The sequence below is a fragment of the Homalodisca vitripennis genome, chromosome 5 (assembly GCF_021130785.1).
Source record: "Homalodisca vitripennis isolate AUS2020 chromosome 5, UT_GWSS_2.1, whole genome shotgun sequence".
Lineage (NCBI taxonomy): Eukaryota > Metazoa > Arthropoda > Insecta > Hemiptera > Cicadellidae > Homalodisca > Homalodisca vitripennis.
In genome coordinates, this window is record NC_060211.1 from 104,231,847 (window position 1) to 104,254,545 (window position 22,699).

Here is a 22,699-nt window from a genome sequence, read left to right on the forward strand (position 1 = left end):
AAACTTATGTTTGGTGTTTATGACCTTCAAAACATATTTTATGAACTCACACATACAATTTTTTATGGAATCTCAACTCAGCATCTCATATAGTGTTTTCTCATAATTTTATCTGACTTTTGCGTGCTTACAGACAATATTTCAAAATCCAACAAATAAACTTTTGTTAGAAACTACTAACCGATTGTAACAACAGTAATGGAAAGGTACAGCAAACAGCTTGGCACTTTTGCTAGCAATGCTGCCAATCAATCACATGAAGTTTGAGAACTTCTTAAGTAATAAGAAGTAACAATCGCAGAACTTTTTAATTCTATCTCATATTGCTTAATAAAAGAAAATGTATGTAATCGAGTGTGGAAATAAAATTAAAATGGGCAAGCTCCTTCTCACTTCACTTGTCAAGTTTCAGAACTTCCTAAGTAATAAGAAGTAACAATCACATAACTTTTTAATTCTATGTTATATTGCTTAATAAAAGAAAATGTATGCAATCGAGTGTGGAAATAAAATTAAAATGGGCAAGCTCCTTCTCACTTCATTATATCGGTCACGTTTTTGTTAGAGTAATAAAATAAAAACTAAAATTGAATTACAGTGATACAGCAATGTCTGAAGATTCTGTATAGATAACTTTAAATATTTTTTTCAGAATTCTTCCAAATGAATTCCAAAACTGTTTCTGTATAGAGAGATATAATTATAAAAACCCACACTATTTTAGAATGTCATATGATTTTTTGGGTAATTTTTAGATATTTGAAAAACATTATGGTAAAAAATCTTTCTATTTGTTAGGAGTTTAGGATCCAATCCATATGGTTATGGTTTCTCGTGGCGCAAGTATTCTATGGAGGAGGACAACTATATTATCCTAAGGACCCAGACTACCCTACAACCTGACCGGCTCAAGCCTGACTTGGATGTGATGGGCAGGTACAGGATCAGTATGTGGAATGAACTTCTGCCTCAGATAAGGAATATATCAGTATCAAAGACTCCAACAGTCAAAAATGGGGTTAAAGGAATGCAGCTTACAACAGGTTTGTTTTAGTATGTGTATAATACTATACATTTTAAGTTTCAGAAAAGATAACAAATACCTATTGAGCTTATTTTTAACATTCAATAAAAAACTATGCCGTTAGGCCACTAGTTGACTGTTTGTAAACAGTGACATTATGTACTATAGTAAATATATTTTAATTCAGTTATTTCTTTCTATCTCCATTATTTATTAGGAAATAGAGACTCTATATAAATACTTAGGCCAAACCTCCATACCAAAACTGATGTATACAGATTGTCCATACTAAGATAAATTATTTCTACAGAGTTCCTCATTTTGGTTGTTTTCTCCATCTGTTGTATTTCCAAAGTAAAGGTAACTCTGATATTATCGTATTCTATGATCTTGTATTACCTAATACAACAACTCAATGATATGTAGAAAAAGTGGTAATATAACAAAAATTTTAACAGCAAAAATGTAATGGTTCTCAAATTTATTTATACAAAATTTCAATACAAATGTGTGTTTAAGCCTCTAACTAGCGCTCATTCTATGTACAGATATAAAAGATTCTATATTGCCAAAAGCTATCTTTTCTATGACAATGCTGAGCGTATTTGTAAATTTGTAATTTGTTAATATTTTTATTGTAAATGAGCATCATATGATCAATGAACGAATATTGTAACAATTTTAGTTGGTTTTTATTTTATCATATAAGTTAACTGTTTTTCTCTTTGTGTGGTCAAAAATGGTAACTGAATTTTTGTGACATTTTCTAATTTTGCTGTCAATATTTTGGTGTGAAAAATTTCTTTCTGACTTCGTTCAAATACTTTGTGTTAATAGAAATGTATATAAACCTTGAATTTTTTGAACTTGTCTGATAATGTAGAATAATTTTTTAAATCATCAAAACCAATTAGAGAAAATATATTGTTATTCCTCAATAAATAGACCATAATTCATAGTTTTTACAGGTACATATCATTAATAAAATTATTTTTATGTTTCAAAAATTCTGGACTTAATTAGAAATATGCATTTTGGATACATTTCTCCCTGAGCAAAATATGAGTTTCATACATAATATCAATCTGTCCTTATAAGTATGTGTGTGTTTGTAAGCAATATCAGTAATCAAACTAATTGACAAATTTTGCTTGAGCAAATGTATTTAGTGCGTACCCAAATACTGTTCCCTTTTTCAAAATATTTGTGGAAATTTTACCTGAAAAATTTTACATTTTATTTAAAGAATGTGAGCTTTAAAAGAAATTCTAGCATTTTTATAAAGCTTCCAAAGATTAAATCCCATCAGATAACAATACAATTATGCTAACTGATTATACTAATATCTCTGTCATAGAGAAAACAAATATCACACTGTGTAAGCACTTTCAATACAAATGTTTATTATTAATCCCACTCTTTTAATAATAATAATGGCAATATAGCTACCATGTCTAAATGGTAATGTAACCAACGGTCTGATTGAAATAATTTTATTCAGTGATATAAGTTAGCTAACTAAAATTCTATCATACTTTAGCTTTTTTACTATGTTTTAGTATTTATAACATCATAGTCTTTTATATATGATTCGCAGTTTGTTGAAGAAGAATACACGAATCGTTATTCAAATCCTATATAATTTTTCCTGTTGCAGATCAACCCTATAGAAGTGCCATGTACACACTGATAGGATTTGTGGTAATTCTTCTGATATTGCTCATTGTGTGTGTGATTCTACTCAAGAGGAGAGCCAAGGAACGTGAAAGAGATTTGTTCTGACAGTCAGCTGACGGGCCGAGCGAAGCGAACGTGAGTCCTGTTGGCCCAGTTTCCATCACCCCTCCCCCTGCCCACTCTTGGCGATACAATCTCACCACGAACAAGCTTTGACTCTAGCCTCTATCTTAGATTCTCATCAATGTATTAAAAACTTACTTTGTTATAAATAACGTAATCATTGTTTACATGACATGTAATATTATGCCAACGGGCTATTAAAATAACATTATTTTAACCCAAGAACTGGTGAAGAATGACATTTTATCAATCTCACACATCGCAATGAAATACAATTTTGAATAGTAACAAACAGAACTTTTCACAAACAAAATGTTCCCATTGGATATTGAATAAAATAATATCAATTTCAATGGTTGGGGGATAAGACAATACGGATTTATAAGTCTTGTCCAAGGACGTAGCCAGGAAGAGGATCCAAGGTGTCCGGACCCCCCAAAATTTTCAATTACTTTTTTAGTAAACAATTATTATTTAAATAATTCAGTGTTACTGACATGTACTGCTGAAAGATCGTTCTCAACAAAGAAACAGGTCAAGAAATTTTTAAGGAACAAAATGGGGCCTTACTGTCTATCCACTACAGGAAAATATCAGTTGTGTAGACCCCCCAAATTTTTTTCTGGCAACGTTCTTGGTCTTGTCATTCTTCTTTTGTTTGTCTCACTTGCTTTCTTATTATAAATAAATTATATTACCGTTTATAGATACTTTTATTACAATAAAGAGAAAATAAATATTTTACAAATAGAAAATTTAAAGCTTTCTAGATCAATAAATTTATCAAATTCTGCAACAAAATTTGTTTATTTATTGTTAAATTTAATTGTAATTAAATAGGCTGCTATTTCAAGTATGTAGATTATCTACCAATAGAGGTGATCTAGTTATCAGTTCTTGGGTTAACACTTAAATTATAATTTGTAGGTGTGTATAAGAAAGTTTGTATGATTTAGTGACATGTTCACGTATAATTTTAACTTTCCAATATATCTTTTTGTAAACAATGTTTTACAATTTACTTGTCTAAAATTTGAAAATTCTTTTGTATTATTTTAAATTTTTCTCTGTGTGTATTTTAAAGTATCAATATAAATAAAATAATACATTATGTTATTTATTAATTAATTTATAACTGTAAGTGTTCATTTTTATTATAATTTGTAAACATATATAAGAGTAATATTAACTCTTCATTTTGTAAAATAAATTTAGCTGCAAGATATGAGCTTATTTGGGGATGATTACTAATTATTATTCAGAGACCACATAATGGATTGGGATTATTTTAGTTTGTGTCTATTATCTTGTATAAATTTTGATACATTTTTATGAGAAATAAATTAAATGTCATGATTTTTTTAAGGTTCTGATGTGGATTCTGATATTATAAGGCAGTGGTAATCTTCCACCAAAACAAGTAAAAGATATTCTTTTACCCATAAGAATGTATTGCTTTGTTATCCATTTGACTGTACTTTTGCTAACAATTCAATCTAAAAAATGATTCAAATTAAAGTGATATATTTATTTTATTACAAATTAACTCAGTAACAAATTTTTGCATAAAATTATCTTTTGTTCATGTAAACATAAATGTGACTTGCAATAGGATTTACTCAACAATGTTATTTCATACTGTTATAGTTATAATCTAAAACTAGATTAAAAATTGAGCATCTAAGAAAAAATGTTTTTAATATGTCTAAAACTGACATTGGTAAGAATTTTTTTAAATTTTTACAGTTAAAAGTTAGTTTTGAGGACTCCGATTCTATAATTATGATAGTACAATAGATAGTGGATGTTTCACAGTGATTGTTGAGTGGTTTTTTATTGCATAATTTTAATTTAATACAACAGACCTATTAATTTAAAAACAACAATGAGATACATAATGGATCTTTCAGTCCACTTGTATTTATTTTATTTTGTATTAACGTTTTGCCCAGTGCAAAACGTTAATATTTTAACTATGTTAGCAATGTTAGACATAGTCTAAACAAAAAAACTAGATGATTAAAAATATCACGGTATCAGCCACTGAAGCCTCAGAACTTAAAACTATTATGTTGATTAGTATCTGTTAAAATACTTCCTTAGCTGTGTTCTTAATAATATTTTTAAAACAAGACCATGTACACTTTCAAAGTAATTTAATTCAAAAGGGAGTCAAATTATATCTTAAAGAAAGACAAAGAAAAATGTATATTTCAAAATTTTAGTGATCCTGAAGTTGTTTGGTTCATGTTTACCAAACTAAATAATCCCTTTTTATACCAAATTTATAAATCTATTTACACTATAATTTAGGGTGTTACATTTATAACAATATCAATATTGTACCTTTTCCTTGAAACTTTTAATTGATATTATTTATTTTTATCATCAATTTAATTTAAACTATACAGTTTTAATATTGAAGAAGAGTACTTTCAAGTGCTGCTCAGCCTATAATGAATAATGTAAACGTTACTGTAATTCAGGTAGTTGCATATAACTATAGGTTGCAATCCTGTTATGATCTAGCCAAAAACATTATTTTGTTTGGGAACGACTAATATTGTGCTGTTCCTTGTGAAATGAAATCTTAATTTCTAGTAAACGCTAGTTTGTAAATATCTTTGTAAACAAGCCTGATTCCAGATTAGAATAAGTTAAACTTAGGTACCACTTATTTGTAATGTACATTAGTGTCACAAATAAATTAGTTATACTCCAATTTGTTTGCTTTTCACCATTATGTGTTGAAAGAGAATAGGTTTTATCAATAGTACCCATTTCTTTTACAGTAGTAAAAGGCATGTCAAAAAAGTAAGTCATACCTTTTGAAATACCCAATTTTATTGGTTATGTAAGAACATACCTTAAATTGGCATTCCCACAGTTCCAGAAAGGAACTCTAATGTTGTGAAGCGGGTGAGGTAAGTTACAATATCTTTGTAGTAGAGCACACACTGACTAGACTATTCATTAACCCTTCGGGAAAACAATGAAACAGCTTTCGACCCAGCTAAAAGAAAAATCAATTTGTTTAATGGGAATGTTTAAGGCCTCATATAAAACATTTCAACAAGGACTGAGTAACGTAGAGATCTGTAGACTTTGTAATAAGGAGGAAGAGTCAGTGGAATACTGCAATGTCCAATCATCTCTATCGTTGGCAGGCTGGATTGAAAAAGCATCTCTAGCAGACCCTAGACAGTTATCTAACTTGCTATGGTCAGCAATGTTTACGAGAGCTGATGGCCGAGCGATCTAGTTTGTTGGACTTTGGATCTAAATTAGAGATAGCACAGGCTCAATCTTGTCTGAGACCACAGCACTTTTTCGTAGCACCATCGACAACTGTATCAACCTTTTCACTTATTCTGTTTAATACGATCCTCGGACATGCCAGCAGCCCATGAGGATGGGTAGAATAAGGCTTAGAAAGAGATTGGCCAGTACGTAAATAAAGGGGATATGAAATAAACTCACATTGCAGTACTATGGGCTACAAGTATCATTAAAAGGTGCTTTCTCATCTTTTCAGGAGGGCTGTTCTTCTGCATTTAGCAGAAATAAATTTATTTAACAAAGGAGCTCCAGAATAATTCCATTCATATGAAATCTTTCAATATATGTGTTATGTTTTTTGTGTGGATGTCCACACAAAAATTACACTCAGGGTATGCCTGAATACTGTAGAATGATGATAAATTTTCCACAGTTTAATACCATTAAAGAATAATTTCTTTCTTCGAGTACTACTTTTATTTCAACAATCTGTAAGTTATTTTGTTTTATGTTTACCAAAATTTTTTCTTAACCCTGTATTTGTATCTATATAAGGAAATACACAGAAAGTGTTCACAAAAAGTACTACCCTCTTAACTCCTGCTTAATTCAATTAAATCAATTCCCAAGACAGAATTTTTTTCAAACCAATTATTTTATATTTAAGTTCCGTATTTTTTAGATGAATTATAAACGCCAGAGTTCTAAAATGAACTATAAAATATAAATAAACTGATTTTTTAATGTTTTATTTACGTTTGACAAATGCATTTTAAATTAATAAATACCCAAAGTTGAATTATATAATTTGCAATACTATAAAAGGACCCACAAAAATGTTATTTATAAAGTTATTTCTATTATCTATTTATGATTGATTAAAAAATATACTTTGTATCAACTAATAATTGAACAACAAATATGGAGCTGTATCTTCAATATTCTTTTTGAAGTGAAACTATAAAAACTCCAAACAAAAGTGTAAATTTTTTTATTTTTAAAGTTGCGATATAGAACATTTTCATAATAATAAGATTCATAGAAAAATAAAGCAAATTTTAGCTTCATATGATATGTAATAATGGCTATACGAATTTTTACGTAAAACACTGGAAATGTCTAAAATTGGCCTTACAGTTTTAAGACATGCCTCTGGTCGAAGGCTTGGTAGTTTTGGAACAGGCTGTGAGCAATTAGCCTTGCAGTGATAGGGTTAAAGAATTAAAAAGTTACCTAATTTTTTCTTTATTAAAAAATAAGCAACAACTTATAAAACAAGATTTATGTATACATATATATAACATATAAAGAAATCATAGCATAATAATTAGGTACGGTAATATATACATTATATTACATCATAACTACATATTTAACAAATTGTTAGACAGTCTTATAATATCTTAATCTTCATTCCTGACGGCTCTATTTTCTTTAATTAAAATGTCTTTGATCACTTCTTCTTTTTCATTTTGGATGTCTCTAAGGTGTAGTGATACTACAGTTTCCATTGGATCCTCAAAGTTCTCTTCAATATAAGTCACATTTGAGGTCAATGGCTTGTCCACTACAAGGTTCTGGAACCGGACACAATCGTCAACGGACCAGTCCGTGTGGAGTGGGACAACTCCTGGAAAACATGTTCAATTACCAATTTGAAAAATTATTCTAATCATTCTAGTTAAAAACACCGGTACCATGTTTGGAAATCATACAGCAATGATTATAGGTATATATATATATATATATATATATATATATATATATATATATATATATATATATATATATACTAAATTAGCCTTAACTGGTAATTTTAACTTGTTAATTGTAATACTTCATAGGCTAGTTATTGACTTTGTGTACAACACTTTTCTTTTACAATTGACAATAAAACTCCTGATTTCAAAAAGTATACAATCATTGAAATATAAACAATAATTATCCTTCCATATGTACTAAATGAAGTGTATGATTATGCACAAGAATTGTTCAATAAGAACGTGTGAGTGAACGGGTGTTGTCTGTATCGAACAATAACTTACATTTCTTGGGTATCACCATATTTTACATCTTGGAAATTGTGTATTGAAATATTGTCTAAAATGCTGAACATATTTTGCTATTACATGTTAGTCTTCAAACTTAACAAATGGAATGTCATTCATGGTTTTAATCAATAATCAATTAAAAAGAGGTACCCAAAAGAACTCGGAACAGTGATCCATGCATAGAACGTGATTCTATCACGAGGAGTGTAAAGTGGAGCTCCTTATCAGTTCAGTGCTGCCCATGTTTTATACCTGTATTTCTGTTCACTTGTAGTAATATTTTTTGCTAGCCCTGATTACTTCTGTTTGTTTTTTCCCATCAAGTTTAAGAGAACACATGGGGCTTTGAAAATTTGCTGTACAACTGATGTGCAAAAGTGATTTTTTCGTGTTTATAATGATTATATGTTGACAAAATCTCATTCTACTTGAATAGAATAAAATTTGAATACTTAAGTTGATAAACTGTCCATTCCCACACCATGGAACAATTATCAGCGATAAAGTAGAATTGTCAACTTATTTGGAATCCGTTTCACCAAATTTAAACTAGAGATTTGGGGGGTTAAAACGGTTGCTGTCTAACTCTCAGGTTGTGACCAATATCAGTTAAGTTGAGGCATATCATGTTTTGAAAGTTGATCTTGAAATCAAGAAACAGTCAACCCAATGAAATTGTCCTTAGATTACTCATCTGGCCTAGCTCTGGATGTTCTTTTTTCTTGTTTCAACATATAAAAGGGTTATGATAGAACATTGACAATGTAAAAAGAGAGAGTTGTCAGCCATCACTGAAGATCAATATAATAAAATGTCTTGAACAATGGAGTCACTGGTTGATCAGAAATACATACACATAGTGTAGCTATGTTGGGAAGGGTTGATTCAATGTTAATGTTGAGTTTATTAGCACTGAGAGGAAGGTGAACTGATGCTAAACACAATGAAAAAACATGAAGATGCAGATTTTTTTGTAAAAAAATAAAATACAGCTTAAAAACATATTTCTGGTTTTATATTGTACCCCTTTGTATATGAAGAGTTCTGAGAGAAATAATCAAATGATGCCAAATGCATTTTAAAACTGAAATGTTTGTCAGGATTTTGACTTTCTACAAAATAACTCATCATATTTATGTAGAATGAAATGTTTAATTAACTCCCCAAGGGAAAAACACTCATTGAAGACTAAGATAAATTTAAAGTAATTTAAAACACTTCTAAACAAACAAGATTTGCTGTTCAATTGATGAATATTTGCAGAACAACTTTTATTTTGTTATAGATATTTATTTTGCTTCGACAATGTTACCTGTGTTTTAAGTAGCCTAGTGTTAACCAAAATTGTAAAAATATCTAACATGACTATAAAGAATTATTCTATTTCATTCTGATTGTAATTGTGGAAGTTTCTAATAGTTATTGTAAAAATAAAAGTTCTGACTCTAATTAAATCAATGCTCTTAATTATCTAGAAAGAATGATCCAAAAGTCTATAACAATCTTCATTTCATATGTCATTATCCTAAGCAATTATTTTACAAAAAATTATTTTGTGAAAATCATACAAGAGTACTGTCTGTTTGCTACAAAACAACATATATTATCTAACCTGCCAGTTTTCCTTTAATTGCCATAAATGGTAGTCTCTGGAATTCTTCTTCCAAGTCTCGCAGATTGGACACAGGCACACATGTCATGTCTCCATAGTCACAGAGACGTACTGCTACTTTGGTACCAATTATTGCTTCTGTAACAACCACCCTGCCAACAAGACACATTTTAAAATTAAACTGAGTTATCACAAAAATAGTAAAAAGACTAAATCCAGTGAATTGAGTAACTTTGAAATTTTGTTTTTTAGGTGATATTTTCCTATGGATGTAAACTTGTATTTGATGGTTTCTGTAAATTGCAGCCTTACGTAATGTAATCTTCAATTCCCCTTCTTTTTTTGTTACCTTAAGACAAGAAGCTGAGCATTGCACTTAGTCCTAAAAAGGCCTTTGAGCTGCTTTCAGAGTGACAGGATATTCTGGATGGGTAATGTTGAAGGTAGGAGCTGTCTCCTGTTGCAATCCATGAGGAAGGGTATTGGCCATTAATCTCAGGAAAAAAGAGATATCAACTCTGTACTGAGCTCTTTACACAAGGGTGGTACGCCCTGTCTAGACCAGCAATTGCGTTTAACACTTAGGGACCCACCAACACCAACAGTTATCTCCCGCAGTAGACTAAACCTATCGATCTAACCTTGCATCCCAATATCTCAACATTTGCGGTTAGCGATGTGGTGCTCCTGGGCACGAACAAGGCTGCCCAGATTTAAGTGACACATCGGTTATTGCTGTACCCAGTATAGGTTCAACTGGAAGATATAAACCAGCCAGAAGTGAACCCCCCTACGAAGTTCAATTCCCTTAGAATCATTGTTGAGTGGTTGGATGACTCCAGTGAAGCAGTGCTTAAAAAAAATCAAAATGTGAGGTCAGGTATTTATTTATAAGATCTATTTTACTTCAAACAACCCCAGCTAAAGGACACATTTAAGTTGTTCTCTGAAGTTCAGTAATGTTGGCATGTAAAATTTCATAGTTTTATTAAATACTAGCTGTTCCCCGCGGCTTCGCACGCTTTTTGTAAGCTTTGCTCGTGTATGAGCACTTCTGGTTCAAGTGAATTATATTGTCAACGCCGATGTAGAATTTACCTTGTCGACACTATCAAGAAAATCTGCCAAAAGTGTATGTTTATAGCCATTGTACACGTACATGTACTTAATAATAAAGTGGTCTAACATTCAAACTATAAGGCCAAACAGAAATTCTTTTGAAAGACAAAAATATCCATAAAAACTTAGCGCCTTCACATAGTGTGTGGTTATTATATACAACTATCTCGTAATTGTAGTTTACAATGTGCAGGCGCTTTGATAACTTATATATTTTGCAGCGCCTCCTGGTGGTGAGTTACATCAATGGGCATAGCATAAAAACCTTCTACATGGAAAAATACACATACATACAAATTTTCATAATGATCGGTCAAATAGTTTCTGAGTCTATAAAGGACAAACACACAAACATTCATTTTTATGTATGTAGACGAGTAATATCAAATACTTGTCCATAAATTTGTGTAAATTAATGGCTTATACACAACATATCAAAAATGTACGGAAGGAAAAGTTCTTGAGAGACTGTGCTTGGCAAGTTGATTTTGTGATTTGGAAGTCAGATTTTGAGGATGGTTTGAGGCTTTGCTATATTTGTGTCACCTGATGCCTGCCTTGCACTAACCCCTTCAGTGATCAGGGTCCTTGTACAGGTGTCAAGGTTACTGGAGGCCTGATGAAAAGATGAACGCAGTCTACCGATATGGCTAAGGTATATGGTTCAGAATCAATATTAAGTTATAGAAGACTTTCATTGATTATTGGGCTATTAATTAATTAGATTTCTAAGAACCGGTTAACTTAAGCTAACAAAAGGCTACATCTCGTTCGTTCATTAAAAAAAGTCATCTTTCATTCATAATTGCCAAGTATGTATGTAAGTTTATCATGACCTGTACAAAGTCTCATCAATATACTGAGCAACGAACTGTCTACCCTAGCTAGTAAAAATGTATATCTCTCATTCAATCATAATTGCCTCAAAATACGTATGCAGGATAACCAGAACCCTAATTAAATTAATACTGACCTGTACCAAGTTTCATCAATGTACTGAGCGGCAAACAGACGACCTTTGATTACGTATTTTGTGTCAGCTTCTGGCAATGCAGTTGCTTGGTAATAGGCTTGCATTTGGTACATCAACGATGTCAGCTTGCTCTTGTACTTCAATGGCTGGAACTGAAAAAACGTGGATAAATAGTATATTCAGTGATAAATATCGAAATACATTAAAAATCTGTTTAAATATCGTAGGAATAGACAAAAACTATACTATTAGTATAACTAACTAATGGTATGAATGCAATAACAGGATAGATTAAAGTAGGCTTAAATAAGTACATTACAGAATAAGTGTACCAGTAGATGCTGGTATAATAAGGATTATGATTAAATACATAGTTTATTATATTTTTGCAACATTTATACAGTTCATGTTACTTTTATCAGTTGCAATGAAATAGTTTTTTATTTGTTTTTTATAGTAATAAACACAAATTATTTATTCATTTACACCAACATAAGTATCAGTACATACTGATTATGTATTTTATGGGCAAAACTGGTTAATAGAATGTCTTAAACAAGCACCCAAATTTCAGGGATAGCACCTGTTAACACTAAGAAATAATACCTTTTGTTATAAACGGTTTGGTATCCCCTGCTGTTTACATAATACAGACACATTCGTGTTTCATATAGCTTAAAACAATTTTGGGGCTAAAATAGAGCAGTACGTTGCATGCTTAGGGGTAGAGATCCTATATGAAGTGGAGTAAGCGTCGATCTTCGGTATTATTTGTGGCTCAACCCCAAGCTGTATTTTTACAATTGAGGTCTGCAATAACAGATAGGTGCCCAATGCGTAACAGCTGGTCAAACTCAGCGAGGAGGGGACAACAGTGCGGTTACTTATAGACAGAAGTCTCTGGTTCACTGAAGTAGATAATGATAGAATTGAAAAATATTATTGACACATTACCTAAACATTTTGACTAACATAGCTGTAACACAAGAAATAAAAACAATTTTTAAATAATTAAACATATTTTTTTAAAGAAGCCAACATATATAGTAATACAGTTTTTTAACCACCTCCCAATATTGATAAAAAATTAAATAAATTTGATAAAGATCAAAAATATATTTAAAAACATTTTTTGTTGAGGCTGCCTTGTAAAATTTAAATGAATACTGATAAAAAACAAACTCATAATTTGGTATTTCCTTTTTAGTTTTAAGTAAAAATTGACACCATTCATGTAAGAGGTCTGTCCAAAAAGTATTCGAACCGCCGACCAGTAGGCGGCCGCGGCGTAACCGACCGGCTCGAACCGGTTATTGGAGGGGAGGGGCGAGCCTACTCCTTCTCATATTAGGCATTGAATACGATCCGGACACTAGAATAGAATAGAATATATTTTATTGCGTTGACAATATTATTATATTGACAATATATAATATTACATTGTATTGCAATAGTCCGAGTATTGCGCCCCCGAGCTCTTGTCTCGTATTTGTGTATATCACTGCCCTGCATCAATATACACTGAAATCGACAGTAAAATGAAGTCTCTAAAATATACGAGCTGGGTAGAGTTAGCAAGTTGAGCTCCCTGAAGGCACTTCGACATGACTCTCTGTTGTTCAATTTTGCGATGATTCGAACAGCTTTTTTCTGCAGTCTGAATACTCTTTCCAAGTTTGATATGGCACAACTGCCCCACAGAGAAATTCCGTACGACAGGTATGGAAATATTAATCCATAGTAAGCCATCATTAAGACATCAGACGTACAAAACTTTGATAAATTTCGAAGGACAAAAATTCCAGTTGCCAATCTAGCACATACACTTTCAATGTGAACTTTCCAGGTTAACCCTTTATCTAGGTGTATTCCTAGAAATTTAGCAGAATCAGTTTCTTCCAGAACAATGTTATCCATCATTACTGTTGGGGTTTCATAAGTATTCAACACACGTAAACAGAAGTTGATGTAATTTGTCTTTTCATGATTAGTTTTGAGATTATTTACCAGAAAATTTTGAATGCAGGAATTAAGATCAATGAAGGTTTGAATCTCCAAAGAAGTTAGAGAATCAGCCCGGAAACAGAGAGTCGTGTCATCTGCGTATTGAATGATTTTCCTATATAAGGCTGACGCATGGATATTATTCACATAAATCAAGAAAAGGACAGGACCCAAGATTGATCCCTGTAGGACTCCTTGGTATATTCTAATAGTAATTGATACTGCATTCTGGACCTGAACACATTGACTTCTACTGCTCAAGTATGAGTGGAGCCACTGGTGTGCTGTCCCTCGTACACCACAGCCTTCCAGCTTGTGTAGCAATATACCATGATTAACAATATCAAACGCTTTTGAGAGATCAAGAAAGACACTGAGCGTTCTTTGGTGTGTCTCAAAGCCTTCCACAATAAAGTCTACAAGTTGTGTGATTGCTCCAAAAGTTGATCTTCCTGGTCTGAAACCAAATTGTAGATCAGATAAAATTTTGTGTTTGTCAAGAAAATTAAGAAGTCGTTCCAGGAACAGTTTTTCAAATATTTTGCTAAAAACAGGTAAAATTGAAATTGGTCGATAGTTATTCGCTATCTTTGGATCGCCTTTTTTGAAAACAGGTACGACTTTTGCCAATTGGAGTGCGGATGGGAATGTGCCAGTTTCGAAAGAAACATTTATGATTTTTGTCAATGGGCTTAATATGTGCTGATAACATTGTTTTATAAGCCACATTGATATGCCATTTATGTCATTGGAAGTTTTAGCTGAAAAACTTCTTACAATACGTCCCACTTCGTCCTCACACACAGGGGCCAGAACCATAGATGAAGCACACTCAGTGAGTCACAGCGCTCTGTTCCGTACAGTACTGCCGTGTGTGTGCGTCGCATTTCAATATGACTGAACGTGTTGAGCAGCACATTTGCATTAAATTTTGCCAAAAACTTGGGCATTTTAAGCATTAGAGACGATTACTATAATACGGAAAGTTTATGGTGACGTGTCTATGGGCGATACACAAATAAAAGAGTGGTTTAGGCGGTTTAAAAATGGCGCACATCAGTGGAGAGTGATGACCGATCTGGCAGGTCTTCAACGGCCAGAAACGCTGAAAATGTTGAACTTGTTTGTGCAGCAATTAATGAAAACCATCAATTGACTGTCCGAGAGCTGGAAGAAGATTTAGAAATACCAAAATCGTCATTTTGTAACATTTTACACAAAGATTTAAAAATAAACCGTGTTTCGGCAAAATTTGTTTCTCGGCTGCTGACAGAAGACCAAAAGAACTGTCGACTTGAAATCGCACAGGACAATCTGGATTTGATAAAAAGTGACCCAGGGCTATTTAAAAAAGTTATTACTGGTGATGAGTCATGGGTTAATGGCTACGACCCTGAAACAAAGTCTCAATCTTCACAGTGGAAAACTCGCGAAGAGCAACGGCCGAAAAAAGCAAGACAAAGTCAAAGCAATGTCAAGACAATACTGACAGTTTTTTTTTACCAGGACGGCGTTGTTCATCACCAATATGCTCCAAGAGGCCAGACAGTGAATAAGGAGTATTATCTTGAGGTCCTAAGGCGGTTACAAGATGCAGTGCGAAGGAAACGACCTGAACTGTGGACAAGCCGTGACTGGATCCTTCACCACGACAACGTGCCAGCTCATTCCTCAAATCTTATTCAGCGTTTTTTGGTCAAACATGACATCAACCAACTACGACAGCCTCCCTACAGTCCTGACATAGCTCCTTGTGACTTCTGGCTATTTCCGAAATTAAAAATTCCTTTGAAAGGAAAAAGATTTGACAGTGTTGAACAAATAAAAAGCGACGAAGGACCTGTTAGCCATTCCACAAAATGAATTTTGCGGAAGAGTGTTTCCGGAAGAGGGAGGAGCGTTGGAATAAGGTAGTGGCTTGTGGAGGGGAGTACTTTGAAGGGAACCAGATTGCCGTTGCCGCAGAGTAACGCCAGTTCATGCCAGACGTCAAGGTCGGATACTTTTTGGACACACCTCGTATACAGCAGTATATTTCACGAATAAAAAATTTGTTTAATTGAATTGAACATAAGTCTAAAATATCCAAATAAAAATGGCTTTGAAATTAGTTTTTAAAATATAATATTGAAACCAATATTTGTATTTTTAATCGTTTTAACTTATGGACTGATTATAAAAGACATTTAGATGCTCTTTCCAAATTCTCATAAAGAAAACTAATTGTTATTATTTATCTACAAAACATTTCTAAACGTTCAAACTTACAATAAAATTTCCGGGGTGGGCTGCTAGTGTAATCAAAACATCCAGAAAATCTCCATCTAAATCAGGACGTTTAAGTTTTCCACTCAAGGGATCTGAAAATATAATTTTGTAATTATTTTGATTATGTACATATGTGACAAATTTAAAAAAATACAAAATGATTTAAGGGCCCTGAGGTGTTATGATTAGAACTCCCAGTCGGCAAGTGAAAGATCTTATTTTTTTCATCAATTGGTATTATGTAATATACACAGATTATATATATATATTATATATATACGCATTTAAATGCTTATTTAAACGCATGTGTGACAGATACGGCCAAATACAAAATAATTGAATCGGAAAAAGTAAGCGCTCTGTGGTGTAATGGTAGCACATTCACCCGGCAAGTGAGAGATCCGGGTTCGACTCCCGGCGGAGCAAGTACTTTTTGCGATTCAATGTTTATTGAAATTAAATAAGGCTATTGCCATTTATAAAGTTTAACGTAAATAAAAGTCATTTGACAGTTATTTGGTCTTCCGATCATATGTTAGTTTGCTTATTTAAACGCATGTGTGACAGATACGGCCAAATACAAAATAATTGAATCGGAAAAAGTAAGCGCTCTGTGGTGTAATGGTAGCACATTCACCCGGCAAGTGAGAGATCCGGGTTCGACTCCCGGCGGAGCAAGTACTTTTTGCGATTCAATGTTTATTGAAATTAAATAAGGCTATTGCCATTTATAAAGTTTAACGTAAATAAAAGTCATTTGACAGTTATTTGGTCTTCCGATCATATGTTAGTTTGCTTATTTAAACGCATGTGTGACAGATACGGCCAAATACAAAATAATTGAATCGGAAAAAGTAAGCGCTCTGTGGTGTAATGGTAGCACATTCACCCGGCAAGTGAGAGATCCGGGTTCGACTCCCGGCGGAGCAAGTACTTTTTGCGATTCAATGTTTATTGAAATTATATATATATATATTTATATAGTATTTTAAAAATATCAATAGATAAGGAATACAAATTTGTAACTGGCAAATTTGAGCTGTTTTTTTTTATGAGTAATTAACATTTTTCAGATATGTGGAATTAGATATCAACTAAAGATATATATATATATATATATATATATATATATATATAAAATACTTATATATTTTGTCAAACTTACTTGATCAAATTATATAGGTTTACCATGATATGTAAAAATCATGATATGGAGTTAATTATGCAACATTCTGTACTGAAATATTAAGTTAAACCTAATGAAAAGAGTGTGAAGCCTCTTTAATCTAAAAGAGTGAATACCGGAAGCCGTAGCTACTTGATTAAAAACCATTATGTTTCAAATAAATTTTGAAAATTCGTGAAAGATAATAAAAATTTTAATTTTTGTTAGCACCCAAAATGAAGTAGAAGATATACTTAGAAGTTTGTTTTTGAAGATGGAAGGATTATGAAGGAGACAGGATATTTCCAGACATTAGTCATTGTTCAGTGATACAATATAATCAGTCACACTACATTTCAAGATCTGCAATCTGATCTCTTCCTCAGGTGAATGGCTAACCTAATGCATAACTATAATCTAGGTTAAAGTTAACAAAACGTACCAGAGCATTGTGACATGCATAAGTCAGGAACCACAACAGCCACGTTGTGTGTCTATTCCATGCACATTAACTCTAAAACATGCACTTAATAAAAACTAATCGCTCATTATTACAACTCAATACATGTCACAAGAGGTCTGCACTCACCAGCCAAGCAAATCTAACTGTTTGGGGAATACAATGTATTGATTCTGTAGTTTTATATACATATAAAAATTCTTGTTCAGTGAAACAAATCAAAATCAATTATGGCACAAAAAATAATAAGACCAGAATAAATTATAATGGCCAAAAATACACACTTTTTGATTTATTTTCTGGATTGTGGCAACAAGGAAAACTCAAAGTTTTATTTTAGTCGCCTATTTCATATTTATGCATGAGACAAAAAAGAGTTTAAATTGAATTTGCCTATTTTAATCTTTTTGTTTTGTCCCAAAGTAAGTTGTTCAGAATATGAGTTTGTAGATGTACAAGTATGTGTTACCATATCAGACTATTAATGCTACTTTCTTCCTGTAATAGTTAACAAGGATGGCCCTTTATTCGTAATATACATTAGAATCTTAATTAACTAAAACTTGAGTGACTAAACTGATTTTGAACAAAAAATGAACTTTGAATTTTTCACTTACATAGATATATAATGATCTTACAATAAAGCGTAATATAAAACAAAACTTTAGTGTTTCATTGATATGCAGGCTACTTCATACTTAACTATTGTTATCCTTATAAAAAATTGTGCATTATTTCATACAAACGAATTTTCCCATATCAAACCACCTTGGTCCTATCAAATTCAATGGAATAAGACTAATTTACTTATAAAATTGAAAATGCAAGTCACTCACCTCTTTTATGGAAAGGATGGGCATACTATACATCTAGTAGTAGTCAATAAAAATACAATGAAGACACAGATTTTACAAAACTTAACAACTATAAAACAGTAACAAATGACAGAATTACATACCCTGGACTCCATTTTGACTGTCATTATGTATTCTTCTCTCAATAGGTCTGAAATAAAAACAAAAATTTTTTAGAAAAACATCATCAATAACGTTGAAGTTGGCAATTAACAGTTTATACACAAAACACCACATCAAACACAGAGAAATATTCTCAGAACGTTGCAGAAACTCATCAGGATTGCGCCAAAACAGCCTCAGAATTCACCACATGATTGCGTTTATACTCCACTGTGATTCTCCTGTCTTGCCAACATTTTTATCACACCAATCTAGTGTGTATAATTGAAACCACTATACCTACTATTTCACACCTATTGATTCGTCGATCACTTAAATTCATATTGTGAATTTTGTCAATAATTCCGGGGATAGACATTTCAAAAGGGAGTCTGGATCTGCATTCATCTTTCGTGGATGTACAACCAGCAGATGTGCCATGAACTTTTCCCAATTCAGCTTTGATTTCCTTCGGCATCAACCCTTTCAATACAGTCTTTAATCACTGCTCGAAACTTACTTTTATCATTTTTATAAATACATTAAAGTTGTTTAATTGAATCAACAATTAAACTATGTGATGAATACAGCTGAAACTTTAACAGTTGACTAGTTAGGAGTGGAGTGCTACTTAATGGCAAAATTTTATTTCAGAAACTACGGTTGCCATCTCTTGAAACTTCTAAGGATTTGACCCTCATAATACATGTGTTTATACAATATGTTAGAGGTTCCAACATTATGAAGGCGGTTTCTTTCAAAAGATTATTGGACATACCATAATATCCTGATTAGCATAAAATCCCAATAATAGTAGTAGAGCGTCAATTATCTGAAAGCCGGTCAACAAAAATGTCGATTAATTGAAAGCCAAATCCCGCTGAAATTTTACGATTGGTCAGCTCAGACTTGGGTTGAATATTATGATAATGAAGGCTCTTATTGTCACTGAATGCTAGATGGCAATGTGTGCTCTTGTGCATGCATACCACTTGTTCCTTTGCATCGTTGGCATTAGTTATATTGTTGAAAATCATTGAAAAGTTCATATTCATTGATAAATATATTGTATCAATAAAAATCGTGTGATATATCGGCAGTATGATTTATCATCTATATTACCATGCCACTAAACAAGCATCGCCGCTCAAGGATTAGTTCCTCTGGCGACATTAAAATCCAGCAAAAATGGAGGACTTGGATAGGGCTCTATTGGTCAAACAGAAACACAGTAATAATGGAACTGGCCCCCAGGAGTGCATGCGGCGTAGCACTGCGCGCAGTTGACACAGTCCGTCATTCCACTACAGCATACTGTTACATACAGTAATGTTCCATATCCACCTAACCTCACTTTTGTATCACTGAAATCACTGTTAGTTTTACCTGTGTACTATTGTATGCTATGCTGTGTGTTTTCTAGCAATGTGTAGTTCTCAGATTAACCAATAAACTTAAAATTATACATTAATTAAAAAAAGGTGTAAGTGAATCAAGATTAGCTCAAGAGTTTGGTGTTAGAAATTCAACAGTAAATCTATTACAAAGTTTACATGTATACTAGTCAGCAAAGATGGCAGCTTGCGTAGGAAAACTATGAAAACAGCAGAAAATCAGGACTTGGATACTGCAGTTTACACATGGTTCATGCAGGTAAGATGCAAAGGCCAACCCATAAGTGGTCCTTCGATTTACGAAAAAGCATTGGAAATGATAAAAACTAGGGTGTAGTGATGATTTTAAAGCTTCCACTGGTTAACTGAAGCAATTGAAATCTAGGCATAGTGATGTTGAGGACAACACTAACAGCAATGTATTGGTAAGTGAAACTGACCTAGAGAGAGTCTATTTGATAATGATGGTCCAATAACACAATCCAACAAGGATCCACAAATGCAAGCACATCATGTGTTACCATTCACATAACAAAATTATTGCAGTAGAATTTTTACCACGAACATCCATATATACGGACGTTGGCATTTCTCTGTAGTTTTTTAAACATCCGTATGTACAGACATTGGCACTAAAAGGGTTAATGTAACACTAATGAAAGGAATGTACAGCACCCAATAATAACATCTGCTTACTTGATTAATCGTTGAACTACAATGGTATTATTGACTGATACTAGAGCACTGTCGTCGTCTTTCTTGTAAAATATTTCCACTAGCGGCGGGTCCTCTTGAAGATTGACAGTTTTAATCAGAACCGTTTTCTCCTTCTCCTCGTTCAGTAGCATTGAATGTATTTTAGCAATTTCAATATTAGTAAGTGTGTTTACCGGGAGGTTGTGCATTGCCAATTTGACAGCCTGAAACATATAAAACATGACGTACATAACAGTAACACCAATCATTACATTCTTAACTTTCCAGGAGTAATCTTGAAATCTGATGATGTTCTAGAGAAGTAATGTTTCCAACATAAAAATAGTTCCTAGAAGTAAGAAAGTACAACAATTATTTTGTATTTTGAAATAATGTATTTACTAATGCCACAGTGTATATGCCACACCAATTGTTGTTTAACATGTTTTGGCTGCATGCAAAATTTAAAGTTTATAGCTTCATGTGTTTCTATATCACATGTTAAAATTTCATATGATGGTGCTCAATATGTTTAAAAATTGATTTATTCTGCGATTTTTGTTGTTGTATCATGGTTACCCAAAAGATCATTATAAAAATGTTAGCTCATACTCAGCCAAATCCCACGTAGTGACACACCATCATCAAACTCAATGTTGCTTTTATAGAAATTAAGCTTCATGCAAAATTTCCAAGTCCATGGGGCCAGTTTGTTCTCAATATAGTGTGGACAGACAGACATAAATAAAATGTTTTCAGCCCAACGAATGATAAGATTTCGCTGATGCTCAGCTTATTAGAATAACACAAAGAGTGATGAATTAAAAACTTTAGAGAATAAGAGATCAGGCACATCTTTCTAATTTATGCAGCTGCACTTATTTAAATATTTAAACTTATCATGAGTGAATTTTAAAATAAATTTTTTTGTGTACAAAATTTGTAATTTAAATGTTGTGCAGTATGTTTTTGATTTGTTCAAGAATCAAGAATCAAGATTCAAGATTATTATTTAGCATTAGACACACATTGGAGCAATAGATCTTGTCAGTCTTATATTATTACAAAAACTATGTTACTGCTTATAATAGTACATTTTGTTTCTAAACTATTTAAGCAACAATATAAACAAAATTTAAAATTAACAACAAAATAACAGGAGTAACATAACAAAAGTGTAATCTACACAATGTTTTAAATCTGATGCTTTCACGGGACTTGACTCTTGGAATCTGGAGTCCACGTTTCACTGAAGAGATTAAAAAAAGTCGGTGATAAGGAAGCTAAAAACAAACTCTTTGAATTGTGTTGACGTCAGAGACACCTAGACTACAAAATCAAGTGTAGCCTAGATGAAAAGGTGTTCTCATTGTCCCATCAGGTGCACTACAATGTTTTAGATAAAATCCCAAAGCACATTGGAGCCACCTAGTTTAAACTTTTCATGCCTTCTGACTTAACTAAACAGTTTAAAAACAGAAAACTTTGAAAATGGCTGCTGTGCATAAAATCTGTCTTCACAAAGTACGCTAGTAAAATATTCCTATAAGTTAAATTGTCAGTGAAAATATTACCTGAGCAGGAAGCTTGTTAAGGATGCTAGGTAAGTTTTCAACTTCAGCAATATCTGATATGCTGACAGTTTCAGCATTACCAAAGTCAATGAATCTGACTGCAATCTGAAATAAGAAATTAATAAAGTTAAATTAATGTATATCTTATTGGTAAATAAGTGAAACAATAAATTGCTAATCTTAATCTTACTATGTTTTCTTCAATATTGATCTTTACTATTTCCCATATTATTATATAGCCCTGAACAGCAGATTGACTAATAACAATAACAACGTACCTTCATCAGATCAAACTGTGTCTTAACACTACTTTTTCTCTCTCTT

The 22,699-nt window shown here is 32.4% G+C and overlaps 2 protein-coding genes across 4 annotated transcripts in view; one reads left to right on the forward strand and one right to left on the reverse strand.

Moving 5' to 3' along the window:
- Positions 1 to 5,546, forward strand: part of LOC124362625 (carboxylesterase 4A) — a 57,759-nt gene extending 52,213 nt beyond the window's left edge. The window contains exons 11-12 of the mRNA XM_046817286.1: positions 799 to 1,043; positions 2,682 to 5,546. Of these exons, the coding sequence (XP_046673242.1) occupies positions 799 to 1,043; positions 2,682 to 2,806 (370 nt within the window). The 3' untranslated portion in view covers positions 2,807 to 5,546. The remainder of the gene's footprint in view (positions 1 to 798; positions 1,044 to 2,681) is intronic.
- A 1,786-nt stretch (positions 5,547 to 7,332) lies between these two features.
- LOC124362626 (tudor domain-containing protein 7) overlaps positions 7,333 to 22,699 on the reverse strand; it is a 113,045-nt gene continuing 97,678 nt past the window's right edge. For 2 of the 3 annotated variants that reach the window (XM_046817289.1, XM_046817288.1), the window contains 7 exons: positions 22,376 to 22,480; positions 20,802 to 21,025; positions 18,714 to 18,760; positions 16,131 to 16,222; positions 11,859 to 12,010; positions 9,767 to 9,918; positions 7,333 to 7,733 (listed from right to left, as the gene is read on the reverse strand). In XM_046817289.1, coding sequence (XP_046673245.1) covers positions 7,507 to 7,733; positions 9,767 to 9,918; positions 11,859 to 12,010; positions 16,131 to 16,222; positions 18,714 to 18,760; positions 20,802 to 21,025; positions 22,376 to 22,480 — 999 coding nt within the window. In that variant the 3' untranslated portion in view covers positions 7,333 to 7,506. The remainder of the gene's footprint in view (positions 7,734 to 9,766; positions 9,919 to 11,858; positions 12,011 to 16,130; positions 16,223 to 18,713; positions 18,761 to 20,801; positions 21,026 to 22,375; positions 22,481 to 22,699) is intronic. The other variant, XM_046817287.1, reaches the window with a different exon arrangement.